General features: G+C 39.8%; 5 protein-coding genes across 5 annotated transcripts in view; 2 read left to right on the top strand and 3 right to left on the bottom strand.

Moving 5' to 3' along the window:
• LOC115621912 (homeotic protein labial) overlaps window positions 1–12,763 on the top strand; it is a 40,054-nt gene extending 27,291 nt beyond the window's left edge. The window contains exon 4 of the mRNA XM_030515746.1: window positions 11,166–12,763. Coding sequence (XP_030371606.1) covers window positions 11,166–12,101 — 936 coding nt within the window. The 3' untranslated portion in view covers window positions 12,102–12,763. The remainder of the gene's footprint in view (window positions 1–11,165) is intronic.
• On the bottom strand, window positions 12,757–14,469 carry LOC115621855 (DNA repair protein XRCC3 homolog). Its single transcript, XM_030515674.1, has 4 exons — window positions 14,251–14,469; window positions 14,010–14,171; window positions 13,603–13,946; window positions 12,757–13,239 (listed from the first exon to the last, which is right to left on the bottom strand). The coding sequence occupies exons 1-4, from the start codon at window positions 14,327–14,329 to the stop codon at window positions 12,760–12,762; spliced, it is 1,065 nt and encodes a 354-aa protein (XP_030371534.1). The 5' UTR covers window positions 14,330–14,469; the 3' UTR covers window positions 12,757–12,759.
• Window positions 14,470–14,599: 130 nt separating this feature from the next.
• LOC115621857 (ATP synthase subunit e, mitochondrial) lies at window positions 14,600–15,284 on the bottom strand. Its single transcript, XM_030515675.1, has 2 exons — window positions 15,266–15,284; window positions 14,600–15,122 (listed from the first exon to the last, which is right to left on the bottom strand). Exon 2 carries the CDS (start codon window positions 15,084–15,086, stop codon window positions 14,844–14,846), a length of 243 nt encoding a protein of 80 aa, XP_030371535.1. The 5' UTR covers window positions 15,087–15,122; window positions 15,266–15,284; the 3' UTR covers window positions 14,600–14,843.
• A 311-nt stretch (window positions 15,285–15,595) lies between these two features.
• LOC115621925 lies at window positions 15,596–21,728 on the top strand. The gene is made up of 4 exons (XM_030515769.1): window positions 15,596–16,079; window positions 16,136–17,457; window positions 17,515–17,707; window positions 19,550–21,728. Exons 1-4 carry the CDS (start codon window positions 15,935–15,937, stop codon window positions 21,178–21,180), a joined length of 3,291 nt encoding a protein of 1,096 aa, XP_030371629.1. The 5' UTR covers window positions 15,596–15,934; the 3' UTR covers window positions 21,181–21,728.
• Window positions 21,729–22,369: 641 nt separating this feature from the next.
• Window positions 22,370–26,356, bottom strand: LOC115621926 (histone-lysine N-methyltransferase PR-Set7). The gene is made up of 3 exons (XM_030515770.1): window positions 26,183–26,356; window positions 25,496–26,009; window positions 22,370–25,417 (listed from the first exon to the last, which is right to left on the bottom strand). The coding sequence occupies exons 2-3, from the start codon at window positions 25,851–25,853 to the stop codon at window positions 23,631–23,633; spliced, it is 2,145 nt and encodes a 714-aa protein (XP_030371630.1). The 5' UTR covers window positions 25,854–26,009; window positions 26,183–26,356; the 3' UTR covers window positions 22,370–23,630.
• Between the last annotated feature and the right edge of the window lie 186 nt (window positions 26,357–26,542).

The following is a 26,542-nucleotide window of genomic DNA, read 5'->3' as shown; positions in this document are numbered from 1 at the left end:
CAAGGGACGAAAGAATATACTGTCTCCTTCAATACATAGAGTATTTTGGATCGAAATTCAACTCGATTGGCTTAAAATTCAGTTTAAAGACTGGACTAGATTGTCAATCGGAACAACAGTTTAAATGCAAATATCAAATTTTGTAAGGTTCCCCTTCTAAACTCAGATGATTGCAGTCTTACCCGAATGCATTTGTTTCAAATGTCCAGACTGTGTTTTATTTAATTAAATAAAGATAAAGTTTTCTTGCTTGAGTCAAAAAAAGCTTAACAGAGCGAATGAATTAATATTTATATTTATACTATATACAAGGTGCGTTCCAAAGTAAGCCGGAATCTAGGAATTTTTGAATCTAGCGCCCCCTGGTGGCGCTATCTAAGTAGATGTCGATTGGTGCGTTAGAATCTGCTATCTTTATCGATTGTTCAGTGAGAATGACATTTCATCGATTGGAAGTGAATTTATTGCGTTTTAAGTGTCTGTATGTTTGTGTTATCGGTGTGAAAATGAACTTCGAACAAAGAGCCAACATTAAATTTTGTTTTAAAATTGGTAAAACTTTTACCGAAACGTTTCAGTTGATGGAACAAGTTTATGGCGATGATTGCCTATCCCGTAGCAGAGTGCACGAGTAGTTTCAACGTTTTCAAAGTGGTCGTGAGGACATAAATGATGATCAACATGTGGGCCAATCAAAATTCATCATCACCGAAAATTCCATCGAAACTGTGTGGGAATTAATCAAAAATCAGCTGAAATCTTCATTGAAATTGATGGAAATGTGCACGGTTTGTTCCGCTCAAATTGACTGACGACCAAAAATTGCTCAGAATCCAACCGATTGTGACCGATTATTTGACCAAAAATCACATTTTAACCATTAACCACTCGCCGTATTCACCTGATATGGCACCGTGCGACTTCTACTTTTTCGGAAAAATGCATTTGCCCATGAAAAGAAAGCGTTATGCAGCCGTAGAGGTCATTCAAAAGGCTTGCACCGGCATACTGGCAGCCATACCGGCAAACGAGCTAAAACACTTGTTCGACATGCTTTTGGATCGTGTAAAAAGCTGTATTGAAGCAGAAGGAGACTATTTTGAATAAAATAAATTGATTTTGCCGAAAAAACCATTTGTTCTGTTTATTTTAAAAAGTCCTGTTTACTTTGGAACACACCTTGTAAGACGGTTTTTGAGAGCTTTAAAACTACAATAAATACTTTGAGCGTGAAATAACACAATGAGCCAATTAAGGCCCAAAAGTGCGTGGCAGCAGCTATAAACTTTTAGCCAAAGTGAAGGGCCACAAATCCAAGTCAAACAAAACTACGATTATAGCAATGGCCGACCGGCCGTAGAGCTCTTCCATTCTCTCTTTGGCAGTGCACACCCACTCGCTTTTTGGCTAATAAACATAATTTATGCTACTTTCTGCTTGTGGGTCAGAGCAGAAATAACATTATAAGACCGCAGCACACATAATGCTAATGCTAAAAAAAATACTAACTCAAAAACTGAGCGCACGAAGAATTTTGAGTCGCGAGTGATATAAAATTAAAAATAAATTGAAATATTTACAAGTGATTCGGGCATTTTCAACAAAGTATAAACCAACATCATTACGAGTATCATCAGTTGCAGCAACAACAACAGCATTTCTGCTCTCTGTTGTTGTTTTTGGCCCTGTTGTTGATTTATACGATTCTAGTTGTTTGCCTTTTGCCTGCTGCCATTTTCCTATTTAATTCGTATTCTTTATAAGTAGCAATATGCACGAGGACCAATAAACAACATAATTTGCAATTTATTTCCAATTTTCTATTAAATTTCTTGATTAGCTGTAATACTCTAATGTGAGATAACATCTGTTCATTAGGTACTCCGAGCTCCCAGTGTGTGTGTAAATTTGTTTATGCTTTTAGTTCAAAGTGTTTTCAAAACCAGCAGCTTCAGACCTCGGCCATAGATTATAAGACATCCTATAAAATATAGAATCCTAAAGCTATTATATGCAGTCCACTAACAGCAATTCGACTAAGAAAACAATTCATTACATTCATTATTTTTCCTATCTCGCATTATGACTCTTTTTTAGACATCTGCAAAGGAATCAATATCATTTTTTATACTGATATTTTATCAAAATTTGATAACTTTGTACTTAAATGTTCAGATAATTCTACATTCTCGCTAGCAACCCCGTTTGGAGAACTGTCCGACCACCCCTCGATGTTGCACATTTTTTCTTCACTTCAGTAATAAAATTCGTAACGGGAAACTGTAGAACAGATTTTTCATTTGATTTAATTTATTTATATAACATTAATTACCATTGCAGAGGCAAGGCGTCGACTTTTTAATTTCACACAAGACTTGTAATCGCTGTTCTATTTTATTTGTTTTTATACTAAGTATTATTATTTCTCTTTCATTTAAAGTCAAATGCAATTTCAGCCCTTTATGTAAACATAAGCACTCATTTAAATTGTGGCAGAATGAATGCAGCAGGCAGTAGTTTATATGTGGCGGAGGGGTCCTGCAGACTGCGGCTTGCGGCAGCTCGCAACTCAAATTACTATACATAGTTCAACAATTTAGGGCCTATTTATGTATGCATGCATGCAGATTTATGGCATTAGAGATACTAATAACAGCAGCAGCAACAACAACAAGCAAGAACAACAATGTAATTATTACACGCAAAATATGTTACATAATACGTTCGAAATGCATTTGGTCAGCAATTTTGTGGATTGGTAGCAAATTGTGAATTCTGGCGTCCATTATGCCATTATTTGTTTATACTCTGTACATGAAATGTACAAGAGTATATTAGGTTTGCGGGAGGTGAAAAACAGGCAGAAGGAGGCGTGGCGGGCCCCACAAAGTATATATATTCTTGATCAGCATGACAAGACGTGTCGATCTATGTCTGTTTGTCTGTCTGTCTGTCCGTCTGTCCGTATGAACACCTGGATCTCAGAGACTATAAGAGATAGAGACACCAAATTTTGCACAAAGATGCGTTATATGTGAACGCTGTGCAAGTTTGTTTTATTTTTTTGATTTCCCCCACCCCCCCCCCCACTTCCCCCTATGGGGGTTTTTCCAGATTTTCCATTCGTATAATCGCCTACTTCTAAGAGACTATAAGACCTACGGACACCAAATTTTAGTCCCAGATGCCTTATGAGAATACGCAGAAAATGTGTATTTTGGAATTTCCCTCCCTCCCCCTTCTCCCCCGCAAATCGCGATTTTCTCTAACTCCCGTAATTCTTGGAATACCCCCAGTTAGTAATTATATGCCCGTACGCCAAGCTTCATCATGATAGACCGATTTAACAAGAAGTTATAGCCATAAATATATTTGCTGCTGCAGCGCTGCTCAACGCTGCCCAAGCGCTGCCCGCGGCTATTATTGATGTTGCTGTGTGGTTGACTGCTAACATGTTTACTCAGGCACGAATATACGAGCATATACATACATACACTCACATAGACGCAATTGCTTTGTATATGTGCAATTATAAACCCTTTACGTGAGTTCGAATACCAAAAGAGGTAAAATCGATCAAATTTTTATTTTTATTCTCTTACTTTTTTAATTTCTATAATTATTCTAAACATATGTACAGAGTATTTCAAAGTCGGGACACCCGACTTTAGCTTTTTTACTTGTTTTCTTTTAGAATTGCATATGGTTCCCCTTGCTCAATAATTACCAAAGACCAGTGCACCCTTTGTATCGAAAATCCTTTGACACTTGTTTGTTTGTGATGTTGCTGCTGTTACTGTGCAAACACAGACGGTTTACGTCGTTTTTTCTACACTTACTGGATGCGCTTTTGTTTCATGAATCGCATAAAATTTAGCTTGAGTATCCTGCCCAGCCAATATGGACGAACGCGCAACAATGATCTAGTTTCATTCATTTACTTATGTTATCAAGGATCATGTTAACTTGTTGCTTCTTCAGTCTATCGATTTCCTCCTTAAAATTGTAAAAGAAGAAGGGATCATAAGATCATCGTTGAAATAAGTGGTCAACAATGCTGAACCGTTTTTTTATACCCTGTACCCGTAGGGTAAAAAGGGTATATTAGGTTTGTGCAAAGTATGTAACATACAGAAGGAAGCATCTCCGAGCCCATAAAGTATATATATTCTTGATCAGCATGACGAGAGAAATCGATCTAGACATGTCCGTCCGTCTGTCCGTCCGTCTGTCCGTCTGGATGAACGCGAGGATCTCAGAAACTATAAAAGCTAGAATAACCAAAGTTGGCATCCAGATTCTCCTAGGTCCGAGTAAGGACGAGTTTATTTTTTTTTTTTAATTTTCCCCCCCTTCCCCCGCTACAGAATTTCGTCAATAGCGTCCACATTTCTAATGCTACCTAAACCAAACTTTGCACACATAATTTATATATAATTGTCTACTGTTGTTTAAAATTTTATTCAATGCGGTCAATTCTAAGAAAAGTTATTAGCGAAACAAATTCTCGCCAGTGCAACCCCCACAAACTGCAGCAACAAGTTCGCTCTTCTTCTTCCTCTTTTGCTGCTGCTATGGGCGCATATAACTCAGTGACGCAAGTTTACCTGGGTACAGGGTATTACACTGTCGGGCTTGCTCGACTGTAGCGTTCTCTCTTGTTTACATGTATTTTCATCCTTTTTTTTAAAAAAAAATAATTAGTAACAAAATTATTTAAAACCGCTGGAAGAAATGTTGTAATTTAAATCCTTAATTATCCTTTGATAAGTCGCAGTCACTGTTTTCACTGTGATTGAAAATTCCTCAACTCCTATCGCTTGAGCACTCTACTCATTTAACTCTATTTAATAAATAATCAACTAACAAATTGAAGCAAATATGCCACTGAATGCCCACACACACACACACACACTCACACACAACAAGTAAAGTGTATTTGTGCATTTTAAGCGCATTGTGAGTTTGGAGTTGTGTTTGCCAAACTGTGTGCACTGACATGTCGCCGTTGCCTGCTTGCATTTGCATTCGCCCAACTGTGTTTGTGTATGGGTGTGTGTGTTTGTGGAGGGGGTAGAGGGAGGCGAACATAATCCGAAATGACAGAGAGGCAGGCAGCACAGTGATTATGTTATTAATTACTAATGCCATGGCAATGTGCTTATTTGCCAACAACACAGTGTTTTGCTACTCGCTTCAGGGGGTAGCAAGGGGCAGTACGAAATGTATTAAAGAGTAGACCGATAGCCGCACTAACTTTTGACTAACGTCATTTCGAAGAGAGCAACTAATAGCATTCCTGCGAAATTTTGTATACAAGTCACTCGACTGAATTTACATGTTTTCATTTGTTGATTGCTCCTTACACCTATCTTCTTAACAACATATTCAGCAGTCATAAGTCATTCAAAGCTGAACATAAAGGCATACAGCAGGACTAAAACATTTCCACTTTCTTATAACTGATTTTGTTACTAAAAGAGGACGAAGCCCTGGCGAGCGTCACAGGGTGTCGTCACTAGAAAAGGACGGCGAGGAGTAGTTTCAAGGAAAAGCCACGAAGGCGAGCAGTCGCACTGCCAACGAAATATTGTAATAAAAGTATTGTGGTTATTCACCCCTCTTCCCCACCGATTCTGCCAGCTGCCACTGGAGGCGACATACCTCTAAATAAAACCAATATTGTAACAAATTGAAAACCAAGTCAACAGCTTTATGCTTTATGGTCCTTCAGTTTTGGAAATAGTAAAAAGTCGAAGGGAGCCAAATCTGGTGAATAAGATGGCTGAGGCATGATTACAGTGTTCTTTTTCGCCAAAAAATCACGAACAAGCCTTGATGTGTGAACTGGTGCATTATCGTGATGCAGAATCCATGATTTTTTTCCACAATTCCGATAGTTTGAGCCGTATTGCTTCACGCAAGTGTTGCATAACTTCCTTGTAGTATTCCTTATTAACCGTACGACCTGATGGCAAGAACTTATGATGTACCACCCCATTGTAACCGAAGAAAATAAAATTGATGTTTTGTTTTGAACAGACCATGTATATGATAAACGTGGCGGTTTTATCTGTCTATTTTAATATCTAACCACGACCTCAATGTACTACGGGTACTTATACTGCACATGGCATATGACTTGACCCAACTGATGCAGGTGGGAGGCAGACGGCTTTAAGCTTCTATATAGCACTCGACATGCCAAACGAATAACTTATTTAGAGGCTAATTAAGAATCTCTACTTCCGACTGTTAGCATACATACAAGACATATGTATGTACAAGTATGTACTTTAAAACACGTAAGTGAAGTAACACTTAGTGGGGTGGAGTGCTGTCATAGGCCTATCTGCATACGTTGGAAGATAAATTCAGTGATTTTGATTATTTAGTGCTTTCAGGCTATTTTCACACATTTGCTTTATTCTATTCTATAATTCATTTCTCACAGTTTTTGTCGGCGAGCCCTTACTCCCTGAAAAATACAGGAATTTTATTGTCACTGTATCACATGGGAGGGTGAAAGCAAAGTAGCAGACAACTTACGAGTACTTCCTCTCTTCGACACACACACACACACATACACATCCAATTCCCCACTCCATTTTGAAGACTTTATAGGGAAATGCCTGCGGAATTCAATTTCGAATGCACTTATGGCGCTTAAGTGCGAAACAACAAAGAAGTGAAATCTTGAAATTGCAATTAATACCACCCCAGCGCATGAAACTATTCGCCTAATCAGTAATGAGCTCTTTCTTAATGCGATGCATCATTAAAATCAAGCATGTAGCAATATTTCAATATAATAGTTACTTTTATACAAGCTCTGAATAAATCAACAATTAAATGTTAGCAGCATGCGACCAAGTGCCCGCATTATAAAACCAATAAAAATAGCCCATGTAGTTAAAGAAAACAAACACCTCCGTGAACGTGCCAAATATTATATACCCTTCCAATAACAGCTGATAATGTATCTTTTCCGAAATCCTGTCGGGCATACATGTCGAGATCGGCGTAAAAAAGAACATAATGTGTGGAACAAAATGCGTGTATAATACGTATTCCTTCTTCTAAAAACAAGTAAAAAGCTAAAGTCCCGACTTTGAAATACTCTGTACCAAGGGCGTAACCAGCTTTTACCAAAGGGGGGGGCAAAAAAATTAAATTAAATTTTGATTAAATAATGCCCGATGCATTTAAAAAATAATTTATGCATATGATCGATGAAAAAACTTCAACAAATCCAACGCAGATCCATCTTAAGGCGAAATAGTGCGTCATAATAATGAACGTGTGGTCGACTTTATATGGAAAAATTTTTTCTAGGGGGGGATACGCCCCCCCCTGACACCCCCCCCCGCCCCCCCAGCGAACGCCCTTGCTCTGTACATATGTTTACAATAATTATAGAAAATAAAAAAATTGAGAAAATTTTAAAAAACTCACGTAAAGGGTTTATAATTGCACATTTACATAGCAATTGCGTCTGTGTGAGTGTATGTATGCCTATGCGCATCTATTCGTGTCTGTGTAAGCATTTTCGCAGTCAACCAAACAGCAACATCAACAACAGCCGCGGGCAGCGCTTGAGCAGCGCTGCAGCAGCAAATATATTTATGGCTATAACTTCTTGTTGAATCGGTGTATCATAGTGAAACTTGGCATACGGACACATAATAACCAACTGGGGGTATTTCGAAATTCCAAGAATTACGGGAGTTACAATTTGCGGGGTAGAGGGAGGAGAGAGGGAAATTCCAAAATATGCATTTTCTGCGTATTCACACAAGGCATATGGGACTAAAATTTGGTGTTCCTAGGTCTTATAGTCTCCGAGATATAGGCGATTATACGAATGGAAAATCGGGAAAACCCCCATAGGGGGCAAGTGGGGGGGAAAATCAAAAAAATAAAACAAACTCGTATAGAATGCACACATAAGGCATCTTTGTGCAAAATTTGGTGTCTCTATCTCTTATAATCTCTGAGATCCAGGTGTTCATACGGACGGACAGACGGACAGACAGACAGACAGGGCTAGATCGACTCGTCTCGTCATGCTGATCAAGAATATATATACTTTGTGGGGTCTGCCACGCCTCCTTCTACCTGTTACATTTTTCAGCTCCCGCAAACCTAATATACTTCTGTACATTTCATGTACAGAGTATAATAACAAGTTCGGTTAAAATATCTTAATGAACAATAATGTTAGTCCAACATGATTGATTACAGGATATAAAACTGACTGTTTAGCTTGCATAATATTAGAAAAGCAAACAATAATTGTACTATAACAATATGGGGTCTGCAATATCTAAGCACTATGAATTAAAGGCATGTGACTAGAGATAGAGATAATACTCGAGAATAATACTCTTTCCCAGAAGCTGTGAAGATCATAAAGGCTGTTCGTAGAGTAAACAGAAACCTCAATTGTTTATTAACAATCAACGAATGCAGACGCGGGCAGTACAATCATAGCTGATGAGTAATTGCCAATTGCATAAGCTGCTTTGCCTAATAATAATTATGAGTAAATTAACCATACATGTGTGTACAATATTCCATAATCCATACCCTAAAAGCGAAGGGGCTGAAGGTGATGCTCATAATTCATCTTCTTCGTCGATAAAACAAACAATTGCGCATTCATCAATCCATCGACAAGTGAGCTCTTATTGATGTAGCACACAGTTGAGAGGTTGTTTTCTACGTTCAGCCATCGGAATACTCAAATTTAGCAATCAATTAATTGATTTTCAATATGGGAATTTGTGTACTTAAGCGTTTCCTCTGCCACATCAAGCACCAATCTCCTCGTGGTCGAAACAAAATTCAACAAATATGTGGAAATTGTACCAGACGTTTTCATGTTCATTTCAGAATTTTTCAGTCCCAGCCAAAATGAGCATGTCATTTACCCGCTTCAAGTGTGTATATGTGAGTGTGTGTGTATGTGTGGAGAGAGGCTGTTGAAATACTAATTATGTGCGCGATTTAAATAGATTTTTCATTTATTTAGCCATCATTTAATTTTCTTCACTCGTACTCGTCTACATGAGCACAGAATAGGGGAGGCAAATATTTTGTGCTCCAGCAGGAGGATTGGTTGCACGCACTTTTGACAGCTGGACATCCGTCAATTCTAGCAGTACGTCTCTGTACATGGTAAAAACTTAAGTATGTTATAGGCTGCCAGAGCCAGTTTAAGGGTTTCTAGAAATAAAACGAAAAACATTATTACTAAGCATAAGAATTCTTAATTCGTTTTTATATACGAACTGCAACATATTGCAGTTATTGCTTAATCGAAAGGCCAGGATGCACTGCTCGATTGTCAGTGATTTTGCGTACCTCTCGAAATTTCTTAAGTTGAACAATAAAATTCATCTAGTACTCATCTGTCTTCATTTAAACCTGACAAGAATGCTTAACTAACAACATTACAAATAACAAGAGAGAACGCTACAGTCGAGCAAAAACTTTCGCCTCTAGCAAAAGCAAAAATGAAGAAGAAGAGCGAACTAATAACTTTTATTAGAATTTACCGATTTAGATGAAACAAAATCAGATATTTGTAAACAAATTATGCGTGCAAAGTTTGGTTAATGTAGCTTTTGAAATGTGGACGGTATTTATGAATTTTTGTTGCGGGTGAAGGGGGATAATTCCAAAAAATAAAATCAACTCGTCCTTTCTGAATCAGCGTGACGAAAGAAATCGATCTAGACATGTCCGTCTGTCTGTGTGATCTCAAGGATCTCAGAAAATATAAGAACTGGAATAACCAAATTTGGTATCTAGATTCTCCTAAGTCCGAGAAAGGACGAATTTTTGGTACACCTCCCATTTCCCCGCAATTCTTTTTTTTTCTATAGCTCCTGCCTGCAGTTCTTTTGTTGTTGCTGGTTTGGTTCAACTTTGTGCTGCATACACACATATACGTGTATAAACACGCAGAGACACGATTCTGAAACTGTACATGAACATGTCTCCACTTCTGTATATACATATGTATTGAATAATTTATATTTAATTTAATAAAATTATTTAAATAATATAATTTTTTAAAATTAATAAAAATAATTTTTTTTTTCATTTTTTACTTTTTGGTGGAAGGTACAGGGTATTTAAGAGTTGAGCTCGCTCGACTTAAACATTCCTTTCTTTTTATACTCTGTACATGAAATGTACAAGAGTATATTAGGTTTGCGCGAGCTGAAAAATGTAACAGGCAGAAGGAGGCGTGGTAGACCCCACAAAGTATATATATTCTTGATCAGCATGACAAGACGAATCGATTTAGCCCTGTCTGTCTGTCTGTCCGTCTGTCCGTCCGAATGATCACCTAGATCTCAGAGACTATAAGAGCTAGAGACACAAAATTTTGCACAAAGATGCCTTATGTATGTACGCTATACGAGTTTGTTTTATTTTTTTGATTTTCCCCCCCACTTCCCCCCTATGGGGGTTTTCCCGATTTTCCATTCCTATAATCGCCTATATCTCGGAGACTATAAGACCTAGGAACACCAATTTTAGTCCCAGATGCCTTGTGTGAATACGCAGAAAATGTATATTTTGGAATTTCTCTCCCTCCCCCCTCTCCCTTGCAAATGCGATTTTCTCTAACTCCCGTAATTCTTGGAATTTCGAACTAAAATTTTGGAAATACCACCAGTTGGTTATTATGTGTCCGTGTGTCAAGTTTCACTATGATAGACCGATTTAACAAGAAGTTATAGCCATAAATATATTTGCTGCTGCAGCGCTGCTGCAGCGCTGCCCACGGCTGTTGTTGATGTTGCTGTTTAGTTGACTGCGAAAATGCTAACACAGACACAAATAGACGCACATAAACATACATACACTCACATAGACGCAATTGCTTTGTATATGTGCAATTATATACCCTTTACGTGAGTTCGAAATCCGAGAAAGGTAAAATCGATCAAATTTTTTTAAATTTTCTTATTTTTTTCTATAATTATTGTAAACATATGTACAGAGTATTTCAAAGTCGGGACACCCGACTTTAGATTTTTTACTTGTTTATATTTTGAATGCAGCTTTCCCTACTTCACATTTCCCCCGGTCTTATTGTGTATTATTATTACATTTTCGTGGACTAATTTGCAACTTTTCTCTTTCAGGTTAAAATATGGTTTCAAAACCGTCGCACAAAATGGAAAAAACAGGATAATGTCACAAATAATGAGGCTGCTGAGCACAAATCGGCCAATGCAAACAAACCGACAGCAGGAGCGTCGGACTCAACGCCAAAGCCAGGCAGCAACAACAACAACAACAGCAACACTAGCATTAATGGCAATGATCCAACTAGTGCAGCTCCCGCTCTTTCCACAGTTAACAATACGGACAATGCTATAAAGAAGGCGTCAAATGGACACACAGAAAAAACACGCAGCACCAACAACAGTAGCAACAACAACAATATGCTAGCTGCAGGCCACAACAACAGCAATGACATCAAAGCAAACGTAAAACAAACGGCCACAAAGATTAAAAAACAATTGAATGCAGTGCTCGAAAAGGTGGCAAAAACTGCAAACGGCACAGCAGCAAACGCCAGCGCATCCGACAGCACTGGCAACAGAGTCGTTGAAAAGCGTCATGTTCACATAAACAACAACAACAATACGGGTGAGACCGCGCATCATCATCATCAGCGGCTACATCAGCACGCGATACCCTTGACTGTGGAACCGGCAGCTCCACTGGAGCAGACTGAGAAGCTGGAAATTAAATTAGAGGAGTCGCCTCAGCACCGTGAGCTCCAGCTGCGATTGCAACGCGTACACGCCGCCGCAGCATTTGCCAAACAGCAGCAGCAACAAAACGACAATGGGCGAAGTACACCGTCGGTAGCTCCTTTGCTAGCCCAAAAGGATTTCGAAAGCGACTTGGCCGCATCTAAAATATCTGTTGGAGCTAGATCGCAGTCAGAGGCTCCAGACAAAAGTGAATGTGAATCGGAAGAAAATGTGCAAAGCCCAAATAATGAGCCAAAGGACAACCTAATGACTGCCGCCACCGAGTCTCACGATGTGGTAATGCGCGATGCCTAAGCCAAGTCCTCATCCCCCAGTAAAATTACAAAATGTGCCAAAAAGTCGAATATTGCTCACAGTACGCCAACGGAAAAGGGTCAGAAGTAATGTCCTAGAGTCCGTTTTAATGCTACGAGGAGTATACATATGTATCTAAAACCATTCATCCGTTGCACTGATGTTTGGGAGTTATTTTAATGTATCTTTTAATTTTAGGCATTTATGTAATTTATTTAAAATATTTACATCTACCCATTACTGCTTACCTTTAAGTTTTAGGCTTTGTAAATGTTGCCATAGGGATCGCATTTATTTGTTTCTGCTATATTTACTATACGAGTATATTATCGAAACAATTTCAACTTTCGAAAATTTCATGTGATAAAGTATACGAGAGGTCGCGTAAATGCAAAAACAAGCAGCAACAACAAAATTAATGTAGAGACATGTTTATTACAAAATTAATTTTACAATTTGAAATTTAAACTACAAGTACATCTTTAAAAACATCAACAACCAAAAGCAGTCGAAGCTAAAACTATAAAGCTATAAACTATACATGTAAAATGCAATTAACTAAAATATTTATTGTGAATGTACAAAAACTAAATAAGGAGAAGGCGCAGCAGTCGGTGCACATTTTAAACTAAAGAAATAAACAACAAAATACAAAATATTAATCACGATGTATTTTCCTGCCTGGCATTTCCAATTCGGGTGGTGGCACGTCGATGACACCCTCAATGGTGATCAAAAACTCTGCGAATGCATTTGGCGTCTCCGGCGAATACATTATCTCGAGCTTCCGCACGGTCAGTAGCTCATTCGCAACTATTCGCTGTTTAGGCACTTTGGTGATCAGCATGCGCGTGCGTCCAAGGTGCGCCCAGTGCAAGACCAGGGGTGGCACATCTTGGAGCTTTCCAGCAGCCAGACAGGGTAGCGACTCCAACTTATTGACGCAAATGACCGCCAGGTTGTACTTTTCCGCATAGCTAAGCAGCGCGTTCGCCAGACGACGCATGTCACGAGCTCGCTGACTTATGTCTGGGTAAAGCCGAAAAACTGTGGCTACCGAGTCGATAATAATCAATCCAATGTCATACTTTTGCAACAAGCGCGGAAGCCGTTGAAGCACACATTCCAGCAGTAATTCCTGCAATGCAAAAAAAAAAAAACATTATTGGAGACAGAACTATGAACATTAAAATGTCAGGGCTTGTAAACCCATTTAGGGTATTCGACCGTCGATTATCAATTATAATCACTTTAATTTCTATTAAATAATTTCTATTAAATAATTCGCTTATAAATAAACTGAAGAAAATCGAATCGAAAAGGAGAGGACTGAAATTACAGTTATTTCAATAAATTGAACAAAAAGCTACAAACTAGCATTGACGGATCAAATGGAGATTTAAGTAAAAATTTCGAAAGAAATTCATATTGATTAAGCATAAAACGAATTGACGAGTAAAGCGATAAATTTTTACCTGAAAGCGAAAATGCGCTTACTCACATTGTCGTACAATTGTTCGATGTAAATGTTGCCCAAATAATTAAACTTCTTGTCATGGTGGCGTTTCTCAAAGGCTTTTGAGATCTGTAGCAAACGGCGGGAGGGAAACAGATGCTCAGTACATATGTAGGCGACACCCTTCCCAAGCCCTCCGAGACTGACTGGCAGTTGGACACACAGTGATAATTGCAATAGAAGCTGTGTTTTGCCTACACCGGCAGGTCCGCAAATTTCCGTAATGCCACGTGTTATAACTCCTCCTCCTGTGCAGCGGTCAAGTGCAGCACAGCCAAAGGTCAGTCGTGACAATTTAGTAAAAACGAGCGGTCTAAAGAGGGAACCATCTACGGCAGGTAAAAAGGCTTTGATCATTAGATCCTTATACTGATTCGCTATGCTTAACTCACTCGAAACTAGGGTCTCGGCCAACCACTTGGCCGCTGCTTCCTTCAGCACGCGCACATCCTCCGGTGTGCATTTGTGCACCAACGAGTCCAACTCCTTAGTACGGGTGTCCAGAAATTTAATCCTAGGCGTAGTCAACATAACTTCCGGTGACAGCACATTCACTACCAATTGGGTGCGAAGTATTTAAATCGCATTAGATGCCTTTAAGAGACATATAGATAAAACACTTATGGTTCTTACCACGTTCTGCCATTTCTCTTATATGCTTAGGCAATTGATCCAAAAAGTTTGTCATCGCTATACTTGTAGGCGTCGACATTCGACTACTTTAGGAATTGCATGCAGATGGTGCCTTGCGTGTGCCAAGCACCTTTGGTGTTGAAACACCTTCATAATTGTCACCTTGGTAGCGAAATATTTATTGATTTAATAAAAGGGGCCAATATTTTAAAGAGTCATCGGAATTCCTGTATTCTCGTCAACACATTTGTGTTTACTAATAAATCATTTTATATCCATATTATTTAAATACGAGTTTGTGGATGAACAGGCATATGTATTATAACGCGAATAAAAACACATTTTTGCATGTTTTACATAATGTAGTGTCATTCATTTAGTTTGCACTAGCATACATTTTAAAGAAACTTGTAGGAAAACACACAAGAACGACTGTTTAAGACTGAAAGCATATGATACCACTGTCCTTAGCTGCTATTGATGTGTGTTCTTTCGGCTAGAACATTAAATAATTTTGTTTGCTGCTGGAGCCGTTGCTGTTCTGGACTTAACGAATTATGTATAACATGTGTACGTGGTTTGGTTTAAAGAGTCTACTTGGGAGTTGGCTTTGAAAGTTCAGCCAAAGCCTTCGCCTCGGCGTCGGCACTACGCTTCTTCTCCTCGGCTATCTTGGCATCACGAACTGCTTTCTGTTGCGCCTCAATAGCACGCACCTTCTCCTCCTTCTTGGATAACCGGCTCTGATGAGCTGCGCCATAAGCAATGCCGACCAGGAGCAACGACCATCTGCCGAATTTGATAAGCGGAGACACACGAACTGGAGGTTGAGACATGGTTACCAAGCAGTTATGTAATGGTCAAGGCGAATACTGTAAGAAAAAAGGATTTCAGTTATAAAAGTTACGAAAAGTAATACTCTCGTGTTCTTCAAGTATCTTAACAGCCAGTAGGAACTTTTTCGTTAAGAAAAAGTATTGCCGATTTAAAATAAATTACTCCCTATCAAGCGTACCCAGTAAACTTTAGCCAAATAGTATAACCTTAAAACAGCTGTCAAAGTGACAAGCGTACAATCGGTTAAGAAGATATCGATATGCTCACTGTTGTCCCAATTCGCTTTGTTATCTACACGAATGTGTAGTTTAGTGGGGATAATTTTACATTGAAATGGGTTCTTACAATTGTTTAGTAATACATACGATGTTACTTTGTACAATAAAAATAAACGGAGATTACAAAATCAGTGGTTGCTATTTTGACCCGGGATTTTTCAACACTAATTCTTTGTTATGCGTTGTGAATGACAAAGTTGAGCCTCCACCAATCGAGCAGAGAGAAAATTTGTTTTGATGAAATAATGGAGTATTTCCCAAAATTTAGCTGGTGCGGGTGAAAATTCTAAATTATTTAATTTTTGGCACCTTCCATGTGCACATAAAACGCAAACAGCGAAAATATAACGGGTTTTTGATGCAAATAGTAAAATTCCAGCACAGACCTTGAGTAGAATACATATGCAATATATACACATTCACATACATACACCAACTGAGCAAAGACGACGTCACAACGACGACTATTCCTGAAGTGCTTGCAGCTGCTGTTGGCCAAATTAGCACTCACAAGAACAAAAACTTTACCAGTTTTTTAACCTTTAGGAAGGTAGCATCTACTTATTTGCATGAAAATGGTGAACGTGCCGCCTCCGCCACTGAGTAGTACCCCGCCTCCAATTGATTTTGGTGAGGACGATTTAGATGACGGTGACGAATTCTGCGACTTTGACTTAGTCACCGAAACCCACGAAGGCGAGCTCAGCATAAGAGGTAATAGTCTATTGTTATCTATTGATGGAAGCTGTTAAAGGTGTAGAATTTTTCAGCGCCGCCACTGCCACGCCTTCAATCGCACCCGGAGGAGCCTACATCAGATGATAAGACAGCAATTATAAACAATGGGATAACGACATCACCTGCTTTTGACGTTGATCAAAGTAGCAAAACTGCAGCAGATACTAATCAAACCGTGCAGGCATTCAACTTCCAAGTGAAAGGCAGTGACAAAACGCTGCCGTTACCCACAATTCCCCACGAATTTGACGATTTTACGCAACTGGCCCCGACAACGCCACCACCTTTGACTGCTCAAGAACTAGATGAGGAAGAAGAGGGGGAGCTGAACACGCACGATCAGCTGCCTTCGTTAAAACTTGACAGCTTAAGCCTCTACTCAAATGAAAGTATTTCGGCCTCGTCGACACTCTCCCCGGTAACAGGGGAAGCTTTCGCCGTACCAACGACGCAGCTTCAACCTGAAAAGCAATTGACCAAAGGGAATGTCTTTTGTCACCAAGTGACACTGGAAGACGTTTCAGATGACAGCGATGAAGAGTGTTCGACAAAGAAACCCAAAGAATTGTTCATAAGCGAAGGTGCTGAGGACTTTTTTGCCATAGAAATTGTGGGAATGCCCGCAATTGATTGCCCCCAGATGTCTCAAATAAACGTATGTGATAACAAGGAAAAGGAAACACATATAATAGTGTCTGAAAAAAGGGGCAATCAGGCTGAAACCTGTGATATACCAGAGGACAATGTAAAACAGTTGGATGCGTCTAACATAGCCCCAACTTCATCATTATCCGATGCACCTACTCATATTAATACGGCTGTTAATGAAGAAGATGAAGATGATTTTGGCGACTTTACGGACTTCTCTGCTCTAACAGAAAAGTCAGCAATCGAGCCTGCCATAACGCTTAATAAGAATTCTGAAACACAGTTGCACCAAGCACTCGATGATGGCTTCGACGATTTTCAGGAATTTGCAAGTCCAGCAATGCCACCAACTGCGACCAATGGAGATGATAGTGATGATTTCGGTGAATTCTCAGCGACATCACTTTATTCAGTTGTCGTACCGCCCGCCGTCATCGCAGATGCCTCGATAAGTGTGCCCCCACCGCCTCCGCCGCCAACAGCACATTTAAGCATTAATGAACGCGTCAAGCCTGTGCTGAATGCGATGTTTCCCACTCCAGAGTCTCATTCTTCAGTACAGAGCAAAAGTCACATGCCCCTATCGCATGTGCAAACCTTACAGTTCAGCTCTATTGAACAGGCGCATGCCCTAGACTATCAATGGAGTAACTCCGAAATACGGCACGCTTTGGTGCGTGCACTGGCCATAGACTCAAGGAATATTGTAAGTCAAACAAGCAAATGGTTTACTACTACCTCTGACAATCTTCATTCCATTTAGCTCTTTGGCGAGAAATGGAATGCATCGATGCCGCGATTTGCCACCAATTTAAGCTTTGATCCTCTGAAGCCGCTTAAGCCTTTGAGTGCCGATACCGCAATGCCGACTTTAGACAGTGCAAGTGTTGCGACCACTTCCTCACTCGTTTGGTCACCAACAGCCACAACAATTGATGTCACACAAACCATGGAGGGTAAGTTCAAAACTTTACATTGGCCGCCGTGACTCTGTCCAGACCTAATTTAGTTGCCGCAAATTAACAGCTACACTCACACGATTTTCGTAAACCAAAATTATTGCCACAGCCTGTCGCTTCCGATTCCGTTCCTTCGCTTTTTATATGTTTTCTAATCTTTGGTTTCTCTTACACGCTTTCGCTTTCATTGACCTGCTGCTTGTTTTCAAGGGTATTCCCGCAAACGCTTGACTGGTAACGACTGCGTTTAAGGAAAACAAAATTAATATAGTAATTAAGGCTTGTATTCATTTCTGATACCCAAATATGTTACCCAACTGACTAACTTAGTCCAGAGGCATCCTTTTTGAGATTAATTAGATCGTTTTCCTTTAGTTTTGGGAGAAAAGTTCTGGATTAGTGACAAAATAACTAAAATGTAGTCACAAATAATAAATCGTATATCAATGTGTTTTTTATTTATTCATTTATTTATATTTATGTCAACCAGCATTGATTGTCGACATAGGGAAATAATATATAAAAAATTATAAACAAAAACCTGATAAGCTGTTGTCAGTAGTTCCTTTCCCAAATGAGAGCTTTCCAGACTAATCAAAATGCATTTATAACATGTCCTTTAATCAAAAGGCGATCCATTCATATGCTGAAGATTTATATTTTTCTTCTTTATTTGAATAATGCAATGAAGAAGTAACATTTGCTAATACCTATATGTATTACGTATACACACACACATAGATAGATATTCAATGAATGGCAAACATTTTTCAATTATTCGATCACGGCCAACATCCAGAAACTATTTCGATTCTTAAGCGTCTTCAGGAATACCTTTGGTTTATTTATTGGCTGTCTTAAGTTTAAGTTAACGAACTTGAGGTTTTCTTTTGATTATCTATCAATGCCAACTGAAGAAAAAAAAAACAACTTAACAGTTCTTTACCCACATTTTTCAACTGAAATTTATCATTACGATAAATTGTATTTAGAATCACATGTACAGACTTTACAATTGGAACAACTAGACCAACTTACGATGGTGGCTAATGCTGATAAAATAAATCTTGTTACCTCTAACTACTTCCACAACACCAACAAAAACAACAACAATGGCTGCAACAACAACAATATTAAATCGGAAACAAACGTCGCAATTCACATGCCTATAATGGACTTGTATGATAATGTGAACACAATAATCACTTCTGTAACCACTGCTAACACCAACAACCACTGCAACAACAAAAACGGAACTTGCTCATCAACAAATGAAACAAACAATAATAACAACCAATGCAATACCAATGTTGTGCACGATTTTGATTCACATTTTGCCACCATCAACAAAAACAACAATGATAATAATGTTAAACAAAACCGTCACCACCTAACAACAATAACAACTAACACAAATCTCACTGCTCACGATGCCTTGCCGGACCTTAGTAAGTTTTGTTGGCTATGCGTATGTCTTGACTGTTTCTAGTTTATATGTATACGAGTATGCATTATGCGAATCCTGAAGAAATTTAGAAGTACATGGATTTGGTTACCTAAGTTTACTGTTTTCAAGCTTCGTATATGTTTGTGTGCGTGTGTTTGCCTGCGTAGTTTTTACTTTTCTACCACATATAGGAATAAAAAGATCATGCGTGAGCCCGAACCCTCGGAAAATCTATTACAAAAGCTATGCATGGAGCTTATATTAAAAACTCATCCTGTATTAATATACATAAACACAATTATACATATATAGTTGGCGCAAAAGAAACGCAATTCCTCATATCATATCCAACCATCACAATCGACTAAATCCAACTCTCTGCTTCTTCACAGGGTCCGACTCAACCGCAGCACAATCGCGCAAAACTGAAACGCAGCCTGGCACGTTTTATGGGCAAAAGTTCGATGCTGAAGACGTCGATCCAATCGGACAGAATGACAACAGCGCAGACAGCAGTAAACCAAGCGTCACACCTGCAGGCAACGACGACGATGACGTCGCAGCAGCGCCAACAGCATTTCCTACTACAACAGCAGGAGCAACGATATCGATTACTCTACCAACAGACAGCGATGGCCTCCGCCTCGACGGTGGTGAGGAGCAGTATCAGCTGCAACAACCAGAGCAGCACCAGCAACTTGATATGAGAGCCAACCAACCGAACGCACTGCTCAATGAGATTGTGACCACCTCCAGCTATGCGGTGCCACTTAAGGAGACACACATCTACACGCCCTCTAAGTCGGATACGGCAGTAGCCAAGACGACAACACTTGCACCTGTTGATTTTGATTATGAGATCGCCTCGGCGGGCATTATTATTGATGAGACGGTTGTGAAGAAGGAATACCGTGATGTGGAGTACAAGCCGCCGCCCTTTGGCCTTGACTCGCCCATTAAGTTGAATGATGAGGCGTCAGCTTTCGATATGTCAGCTGTTAAGCAGTTTCCCTTGGCGTATTCAGGGTCCAGGACCGAGGATGATGACTTCTCCGATTTTCAGTCAATGCCAGCGCCCGCGCCACATCAACTGAAGACCACTACGCCTCGCAATGGTACGCCCACCTTCGGCGAACAGATGATTCTCAGTCCGGCCATCCTGCTTCCTCAGGCCATTCCTCTGGCCAAACCCACCATCGAGTGGGGCGACAGCTCGCTCGCCAGCATCAATGCAGAGGAGCTAGCGCGCATCGAGGAACTGTTTCCGCAATCACAAGCGTTGCCGACACAACGGCAAGCGCAAGCACCGACTATAAGCGCGACGGTGGCACAACATTACGTAGAGGATGATGATTGGTCCGAGTTTGTGTCAGTACCAGTACCGGTGTCGGTACAGCAGCAGCAGCAGCAGCATAGTAATAACAACAATCTTTCTGGTTCGAAGAAACAACAAGGGACACCACATCGCCAACAAGGATCCACAACCTCTACTAAAACAGCCATCAGCAAAGACGAAGATTGGTCGGACTTTGTGTCCAGTACACCACTATCTACGCCTCAATTCAATTCCGGTGCCTGGCAGAGCGCCAACTTCTACAACAATCCACTCAGCCTTTACCAATCACAACAGCAACACCAGCAGCAGCCCACTCACAGCAATCTGGTGCATAAATATCAATGCTACAACAATAACAATAATAGTACGAGTAGTAACAGCAGCAACAATAATGCGGGAGCGACACCGCAACAAATCCATATAATGCATGATTTTTCCACGGCGCCTGCTCCTACGCCAGTGATTCCCGCAACCACCTATCAACAGCAACATCATCAGCACCACCAGCAGCAGCAACAACAATTACAATTGCAACAGCGTCAACACTTTCAAATAGGTAATGCGAAAGTGGCGCCACGAATCTCTCTCATTCCCGATCTTAGTTTTGTGGCGCCCACACTACAAACCAACAATGCGGGCGCCTTCAGGAATACCTTGCCCAAGAATAGTTTTAGTGCCAAGAAATGACAAATATTCAGCAGTGTGAAGCAGTTACGTTCTCATGGCCATGGGCAGAGGCAGACGAAAGTCGATCAGCAGCGACCAAATTCACTGAAAAATACCACCGGTCTTGTGGAGGCCAGCGTGTTAACCTAGAGAGTGTTGCTGCCGCAAATGTGGCTGTGACGCAGTGATCAGTGAGGGAGAGTGAGGACAGTCAGTATTATGAATCCGTCTAGCATTAAACAGAGTTGTTAAACAGAATTGTAAAACAAACTTAACCGACGTAGTGCTGTTGGTGTTGTTGTCGTTCCAGTTATCATTATTGTTATTGTTGTATGTATATTTGTTTCAGCCATGAGAATTGTTAATATTGTAAGTCTAAGCTGGTACCAACTCCTATATCCCACTTCATTCTTAGACTATTTCCAAATGTACATTTCCGTCTATCTTATCGGTTGCTTTCTCCGTGTACTTAAACTATTAATAACCTTCGCAATATTCAACCTTTCTGAATTTGGTGTTGCTGTAGAGACATTTGAAATTAAAGCCCCCATGTATGTTAGATCTGTAAATATTTTCAAATTATTTCATTCATTGGTTTAAAGGAAGAAGATATGCTTTATATCTTTAAATGTTGCAAGGATTGTATTATTGTACTAACACAATAATTCATGCATATTTTTCAACAACCACAAACGGTAAAACTTTGGTATTTTTCATTTTACTAGAGTATGGATTTTCAAATATTTATGCAGCTCATAACTATGACAAATTTTATAATTCGACAAAATAGATATGTTACTAACCCCAATACAAATTGAGAGTTATTTTAACTTTTAAGCTGGAACGTTATTGAGGTAGCCATTATGTTATAGAAACATTGTTTAGTTGTTGATCACAGAAAATATATCGTAGATAACTTGCAATAATAATTCGGAAAACCCCTGAAAATGTCTATCTATAACCAAGCCTCCTCTCTTGAGAAGAGGTTTTTGAAATGGCAATAAATTTCAAGTGCCAGCAATTCCGAATACTCTGAACCAATTGGTACATATTTTTGTGCCTATAGCCACAAATCCCAATGCATGTATGTACTTAGATTAGTGATAAGTAAATTTACATGTAGTAAAAAATTATTTGTTTTATAATGTCGTAGTTCATTCCATGCGTGTAGCTCGTCATGATCTCCAAGATTCCAAAAAAGCTGTGCTACTGGTTTTTTCTTCATGCGTTAGTTTATTTATTTTTTCGCTTCTTATTTTATGCAGTTTTTTCGTGTGTCTGAAAAATAACAAACTATATACATATGTACGTATTAAGATTAATGCTCCGGACATGATTGAGAGCGAGTAAGAGTAGTGTTTGAATTGTTCTGTTTATTGGATATTTATGATAAAAACAACATGATAAAATGGTTGCCGCTTAATTTATGTAAATTAAAAAATGTGTACTTAAAATATTGATTATACTATATATTAAATATGCGTGGAGTATAATAAAAATAATTACAAAACAAATCAAAGTTTAAGATAATTTGAACAAAATTTCCTATACATTTTTGCACTTTCATCAAAAAATAATATTCTGTTTGAGGGACGGGAATAGTTAGATGGGAAGGAAGCGTGCGTTTAAGGTAATGACTGGATTCGATTTCTTGGGGAAAAAAGCAATATGTGGCTAGAACAAGTCCTGCGACAGCAACTTCCAAGTACATGGTATAAAATTTAAGGCGTTACAGACACCTTTATGGATCATGGAGGTGACTGCTTTATAAGATGAATTGAAACCAGCTTAAACCTCAATACATATCTATTACATTTCCAATTGGGATTTAGCTATGCTATTAATATTTAGGATTCGGTCAGATTACACACATAATGGACAATTGTTTGATTGGATTGTGTGATTCAAGAGTTTATGAAGTAGGGCCCCAATGATTTTGAAAAATACCAAATAGTCTGAGGTTCTTTGTCAAACTTGGCGTTTGTTGGAGATGAGTGGTGTTTTTTGTTGTTGTTTATTCTAGTCAATATGTAAAAGCGAGGTGCGTGGGGGTATAGCACTATGGCAGTAAATAGCATAATAGTAGCAATTACACATGTATCTAATATAAATATCTATATAAATATTGTACGATCTTCATAAATGTGAATGAATAAATGGTAATGTCTCCGCATTAACTTCATTGTTATGAGCTTCAAATATGTAAATGTTTAACAATATCAATATGTCAATGCAATATTACTTTTAGTTTTTTCATTTCTGTCTTGATATTTTTTTATACACAATACAAAAATTTAGAAACAAAAACCCGGTAACACATCCAAAAATATGCAGAGTGAAAACGCTATCATTTATGATATTTTGCACTAACAGTTTTTAAGTGTACTTAAATTAGAAGAACAATTTTAAACTAGTAATTACGTAATGATCTTTGTTATTACAACGCCGTGTATTTTTTTATAATGCCTCACTCAAAACGCCAGCCAGGGGTGATGCAGCAACGCTTCCTTGGAGCGATCGCCGTAGTCATAGGTCAGTTCCTCGCCGGGCTCAATGTCATCCTTCGCTAGGAGCACCAAATGCGGTCGCTGCTTGATGACCACCACCTTTGTCATAAGATTTCCATTGCGTGAGTGGTTAATGAGTCGTCCCAACTTGCCAGTGTCTACAGTGGCATCGATGCAATATTGCTGGTTTTTATGCTTGAAGTAATACATATAGCAGCCGGTATTCTCGTCCAACGCATAGCGGCGTTCGCGTTCAGAAGCTTCAGTAATGGGTATAAGATCGCCCACATATTCGATGACAAACTCATTGCGCTTGAAGTGGCGATCGGCTACAACGCCGCGACCCTTGCCCTCAAAGTGGCGCACCAGCAGACCCTCAGCACGCTCTTCAAGAACGGCCTGTTCAAGATTGCGCATCATTTCCTCCTTGACAGCGCTTTTTGTTTTGCGTACACTGCGACGAACAGGAAAGAAATCTGTGAGCTCACGATTTCTGTTAGTGGCTGCAAGTGGCTGTGACATGGTGCCACCGTATGTCTTGCTTTTGGCACCCTTGGCGTTCCCTTTTTTCGGCGCCACCGGCTTTATCACGGTCTTTACCTTGTTAGCCGATCGTGCTTTGTTCAAATTCTCCATTTCCTCACTAGCTTTGAGCAGGACATGCACATCGTCGTCATCGTCTATCTCCTCGGGCTCCTGATCGTCATCGTGCACAACAATCACTTCACCCAAGTTGATTTGCGTTTTCTGCGTACTAGTGGATTGGTAAGGCGCTTGCGGCATTGGCTGATTCAGTCTTCGTCGCGACTTAGACACTGCGTTATCAGCAGTGGCTAGTTTGCGTGGCGACTTACGTGGCGACAATGGATCGCCCTTGGAGGCCATTTTTAGAGACCCTGAATGCATATGAATGGGATCGTGAGAACGCGGCATTGATTTGATCGGCGATGGGCAGAGTATGCGATGCGGCGTTGCCGGTTTGCGGTGACGTGCATTGCCAGCAGGCGAATCAATATTGGTCGTATTTAATTTTGTGGTGGTTACGACACCACTGTCGCAGGAACTGCTGTCGTGTTGGTCTAATTCAAAGGCAAATGCGTTGAGCACCGGAACAGCGCCAAAATTGACTGCAGGAGGCTCGCATATACCATTGAGTGAGACAATTTGATTGAACCGACCATTAAGCATACATGCGGATAGAGCGGAAGGCGGTGAAGAAAAAACAGCGGTAGCTAGTTCAAAGCTGCGATTGATTTTGATGCTGGATGCCTTGCTTGGTGTGCGATCAATGTCTAGAGTTAGCACCGGCTCCTGCAAGAATATATTATCCGTGGTGGCGCTGCTGTTGCTTTGGGTAGAGGAGTGACTGTCACGAAGCGTTGAACGATGAGTCTGAAAGTCAACGCTATCAGTACCATTGGTCTTAAGTAGTGTGCACTGCGAGGAGCTTATATCTGCCTCTAGTTCCACTTTCTCCTCTTCGAAAATATCCTGATGCCGTGGCGAGATGGAGGAGGCAATCGAGTATGTTTCATGCAGCTCCTCTTCTTGTTTTTCGACCTCATTATCGGCTTGTTGATGGGATGATGAAGTTGTTACTGTAGTGTTTTCTGTTGTGTTTAACGCTATTGTCTTTTGCTCTTCAGTTGGTTGGCTGTTTGTAGTCATTTTGTTTGCATTTTTTGCGGCAGCATTGGCTTTGAAGAAATTCTCGATGGTGCGTGTTTGTGAGCGCGTAGCCAAGGGCACGCCTGTGGGTAAAATCGTGTTTGCTTACATATGTACGTACAAAAATTCGCGCCAAGTTAACCTAAAAATGCCAAACTTACCTATTGTACGGCCAGCGCTGCCAGCGCGTTCAGACTTTGTAGTTGCTTTGCTTTTGTTGTAACTGCCATCGTTATTATTGGTGGTGATGTTGGTGGTCGTGTGCTCACTCACAGTGGCCGCCGCATCGTTTTTGAGATTTTCATTGGTTTTTGTAAGGCGGCAATCTTTTCGCTTGGGACTTGCAAAATATTGCTCATCCAATATGTTAGCACTCACAATGGCCGGGTTAGCTATAGCTCCGCCATGGAGCACCATGTCGGAGACATTATCGCCATTTAGAACCACTGCGTTCGGAATTGGGTTGGCCACCGCAGCTACATCTTTGGCTGGCCGTGCTCGTCTACGTACCATTATCATTAGTTTTATTTCCTAGTGGCGACGTGATCGCACACAATAACTAGCAGCGACCAATAAAACCACGATACGCAAAGGTTAACGAGAAATAAATTATACTAAACAGCGAATCTGTAGCAATATTTTTATCGGAGACGCACTTAGCCAGACATTGAAGCACTGCAATATACAAAAGCAGAAACAAAACGACACATTAAAAATATTTGTACACAATTTCGCCCGCTGCCCCACCAAGTATACCGATGCGCGTACAGTTTTTGCCACCATAAAAATCGTAGCACTGTTGCAGATGTGTGTAAGTGTGCAGATGTGTCTGTGTGTAAATCGCCTACCTTTCGTTTAACAGAACCGAGAAAAGACCGTCGTCATACGCATCTACTAATTTGTTGCATTTTACATGGTGTCGAGTACATTGCAACAAGCTACACCACCTTTCCAATACAGTTTTCAATACAATTTTGAATTTTTCCCTATTGAATGTGGTTCTTTTCTTCCTTTTTGCTTTCTTGCTTTATTCGACCAGGGCTACACTACGCCTGCAATTATTTGGCGGCGAGCAGAAGCACTGATGCAATGAACGTGGGGTGTTATCGATATCGATATCAACAATGATGGGAGAATTCTTTCGTTCATTTACTATAAATATTTCTTAATTTTAAAATCGTATACATACATACATACATATAAAAGCT

This window comes from Scaptodrosophila lebanonensis, unplaced genomic scaffold (genome assembly GCF_003285725.1).
Source record: "Scaptodrosophila lebanonensis strain 11010-0011.00,11010-0021.00 unplaced genomic scaffold, SlebRS2 tig00000024-arrow-pilon, whole genome shotgun sequence".
NCBI lineage: Eukaryota > Metazoa > Arthropoda > Insecta > Diptera > Drosophilidae > Scaptodrosophila > Scaptodrosophila lebanonensis.
This window is presented reverse-complemented; position numbering and strand designations above follow the sequence as displayed.

Excerpts from the sequence above, each read along its gene's own strand:
- LOC115621855 (XM_030515674.1), bottom strand. The coding sequence starts at position 14,329 with ATGTCGACGCCTACAAGTATAGCGATGACAAACTTTTTGGATCAATTG. Across the intron at positions 13,947-14,009 it reads GGCCGAGACCCTAGTTTCGA|ATGGTTCCCTCTTTAGACCG; the intron begins GTGAGTTAAGCA and ends TACCTGCCGTAG. Across the intron at positions 13,240-13,602 it reads TCGAACAATTGTACGACAAT|GAATTACTGCTGGAATGTGT; the intron begins GTGAGTAAGCGC and ends TTTGCATTGCAG.
- LOC115621926 (XM_030515770.1), bottom strand. The coding sequence starts at position 25,853 with ATGATAATGGTACGTAGACGAGCACGGCCAGCCAAAGATGTAGCTGCG. Across the intron at positions 25,418-25,495 it reads CAGCGCTGGCCGTACAATAG|GCGTGCCCTTGGCTACGCGC; the intron begins GTAAGTTTGGCA and ends TTTTACCCACAG.
- LOC115621857 (XM_030515675.1), bottom strand. The coding sequence starts at position 15,086 with ATGTCTCAACCTCCAGTTCGTGTGTCTCCGCTTATCAAATTCGGCAGA.
- LOC115621925 (XM_030515769.1), top strand. The coding sequence starts at position 15,935 with ATGAAAATGGTGAACGTGCCGCCTCCGCCACTGAGTAGTACCCCGCCT. Across the intron at positions 16,080-16,135 it reads AGGCGAGCTCAGCATAAGAG|CGCCGCCACTGCCACGCCTT; the intron begins GTAATAGTCTAT and ends AGAATTTTTCAG. Across the intron at positions 17,708-19,549 it reads TGTCACACAAACCATGGAGG|GGTCCGACTCAACCGCAGCA; the intron begins GTAAGTTCAAAA and ends GCTTCTTCACAG.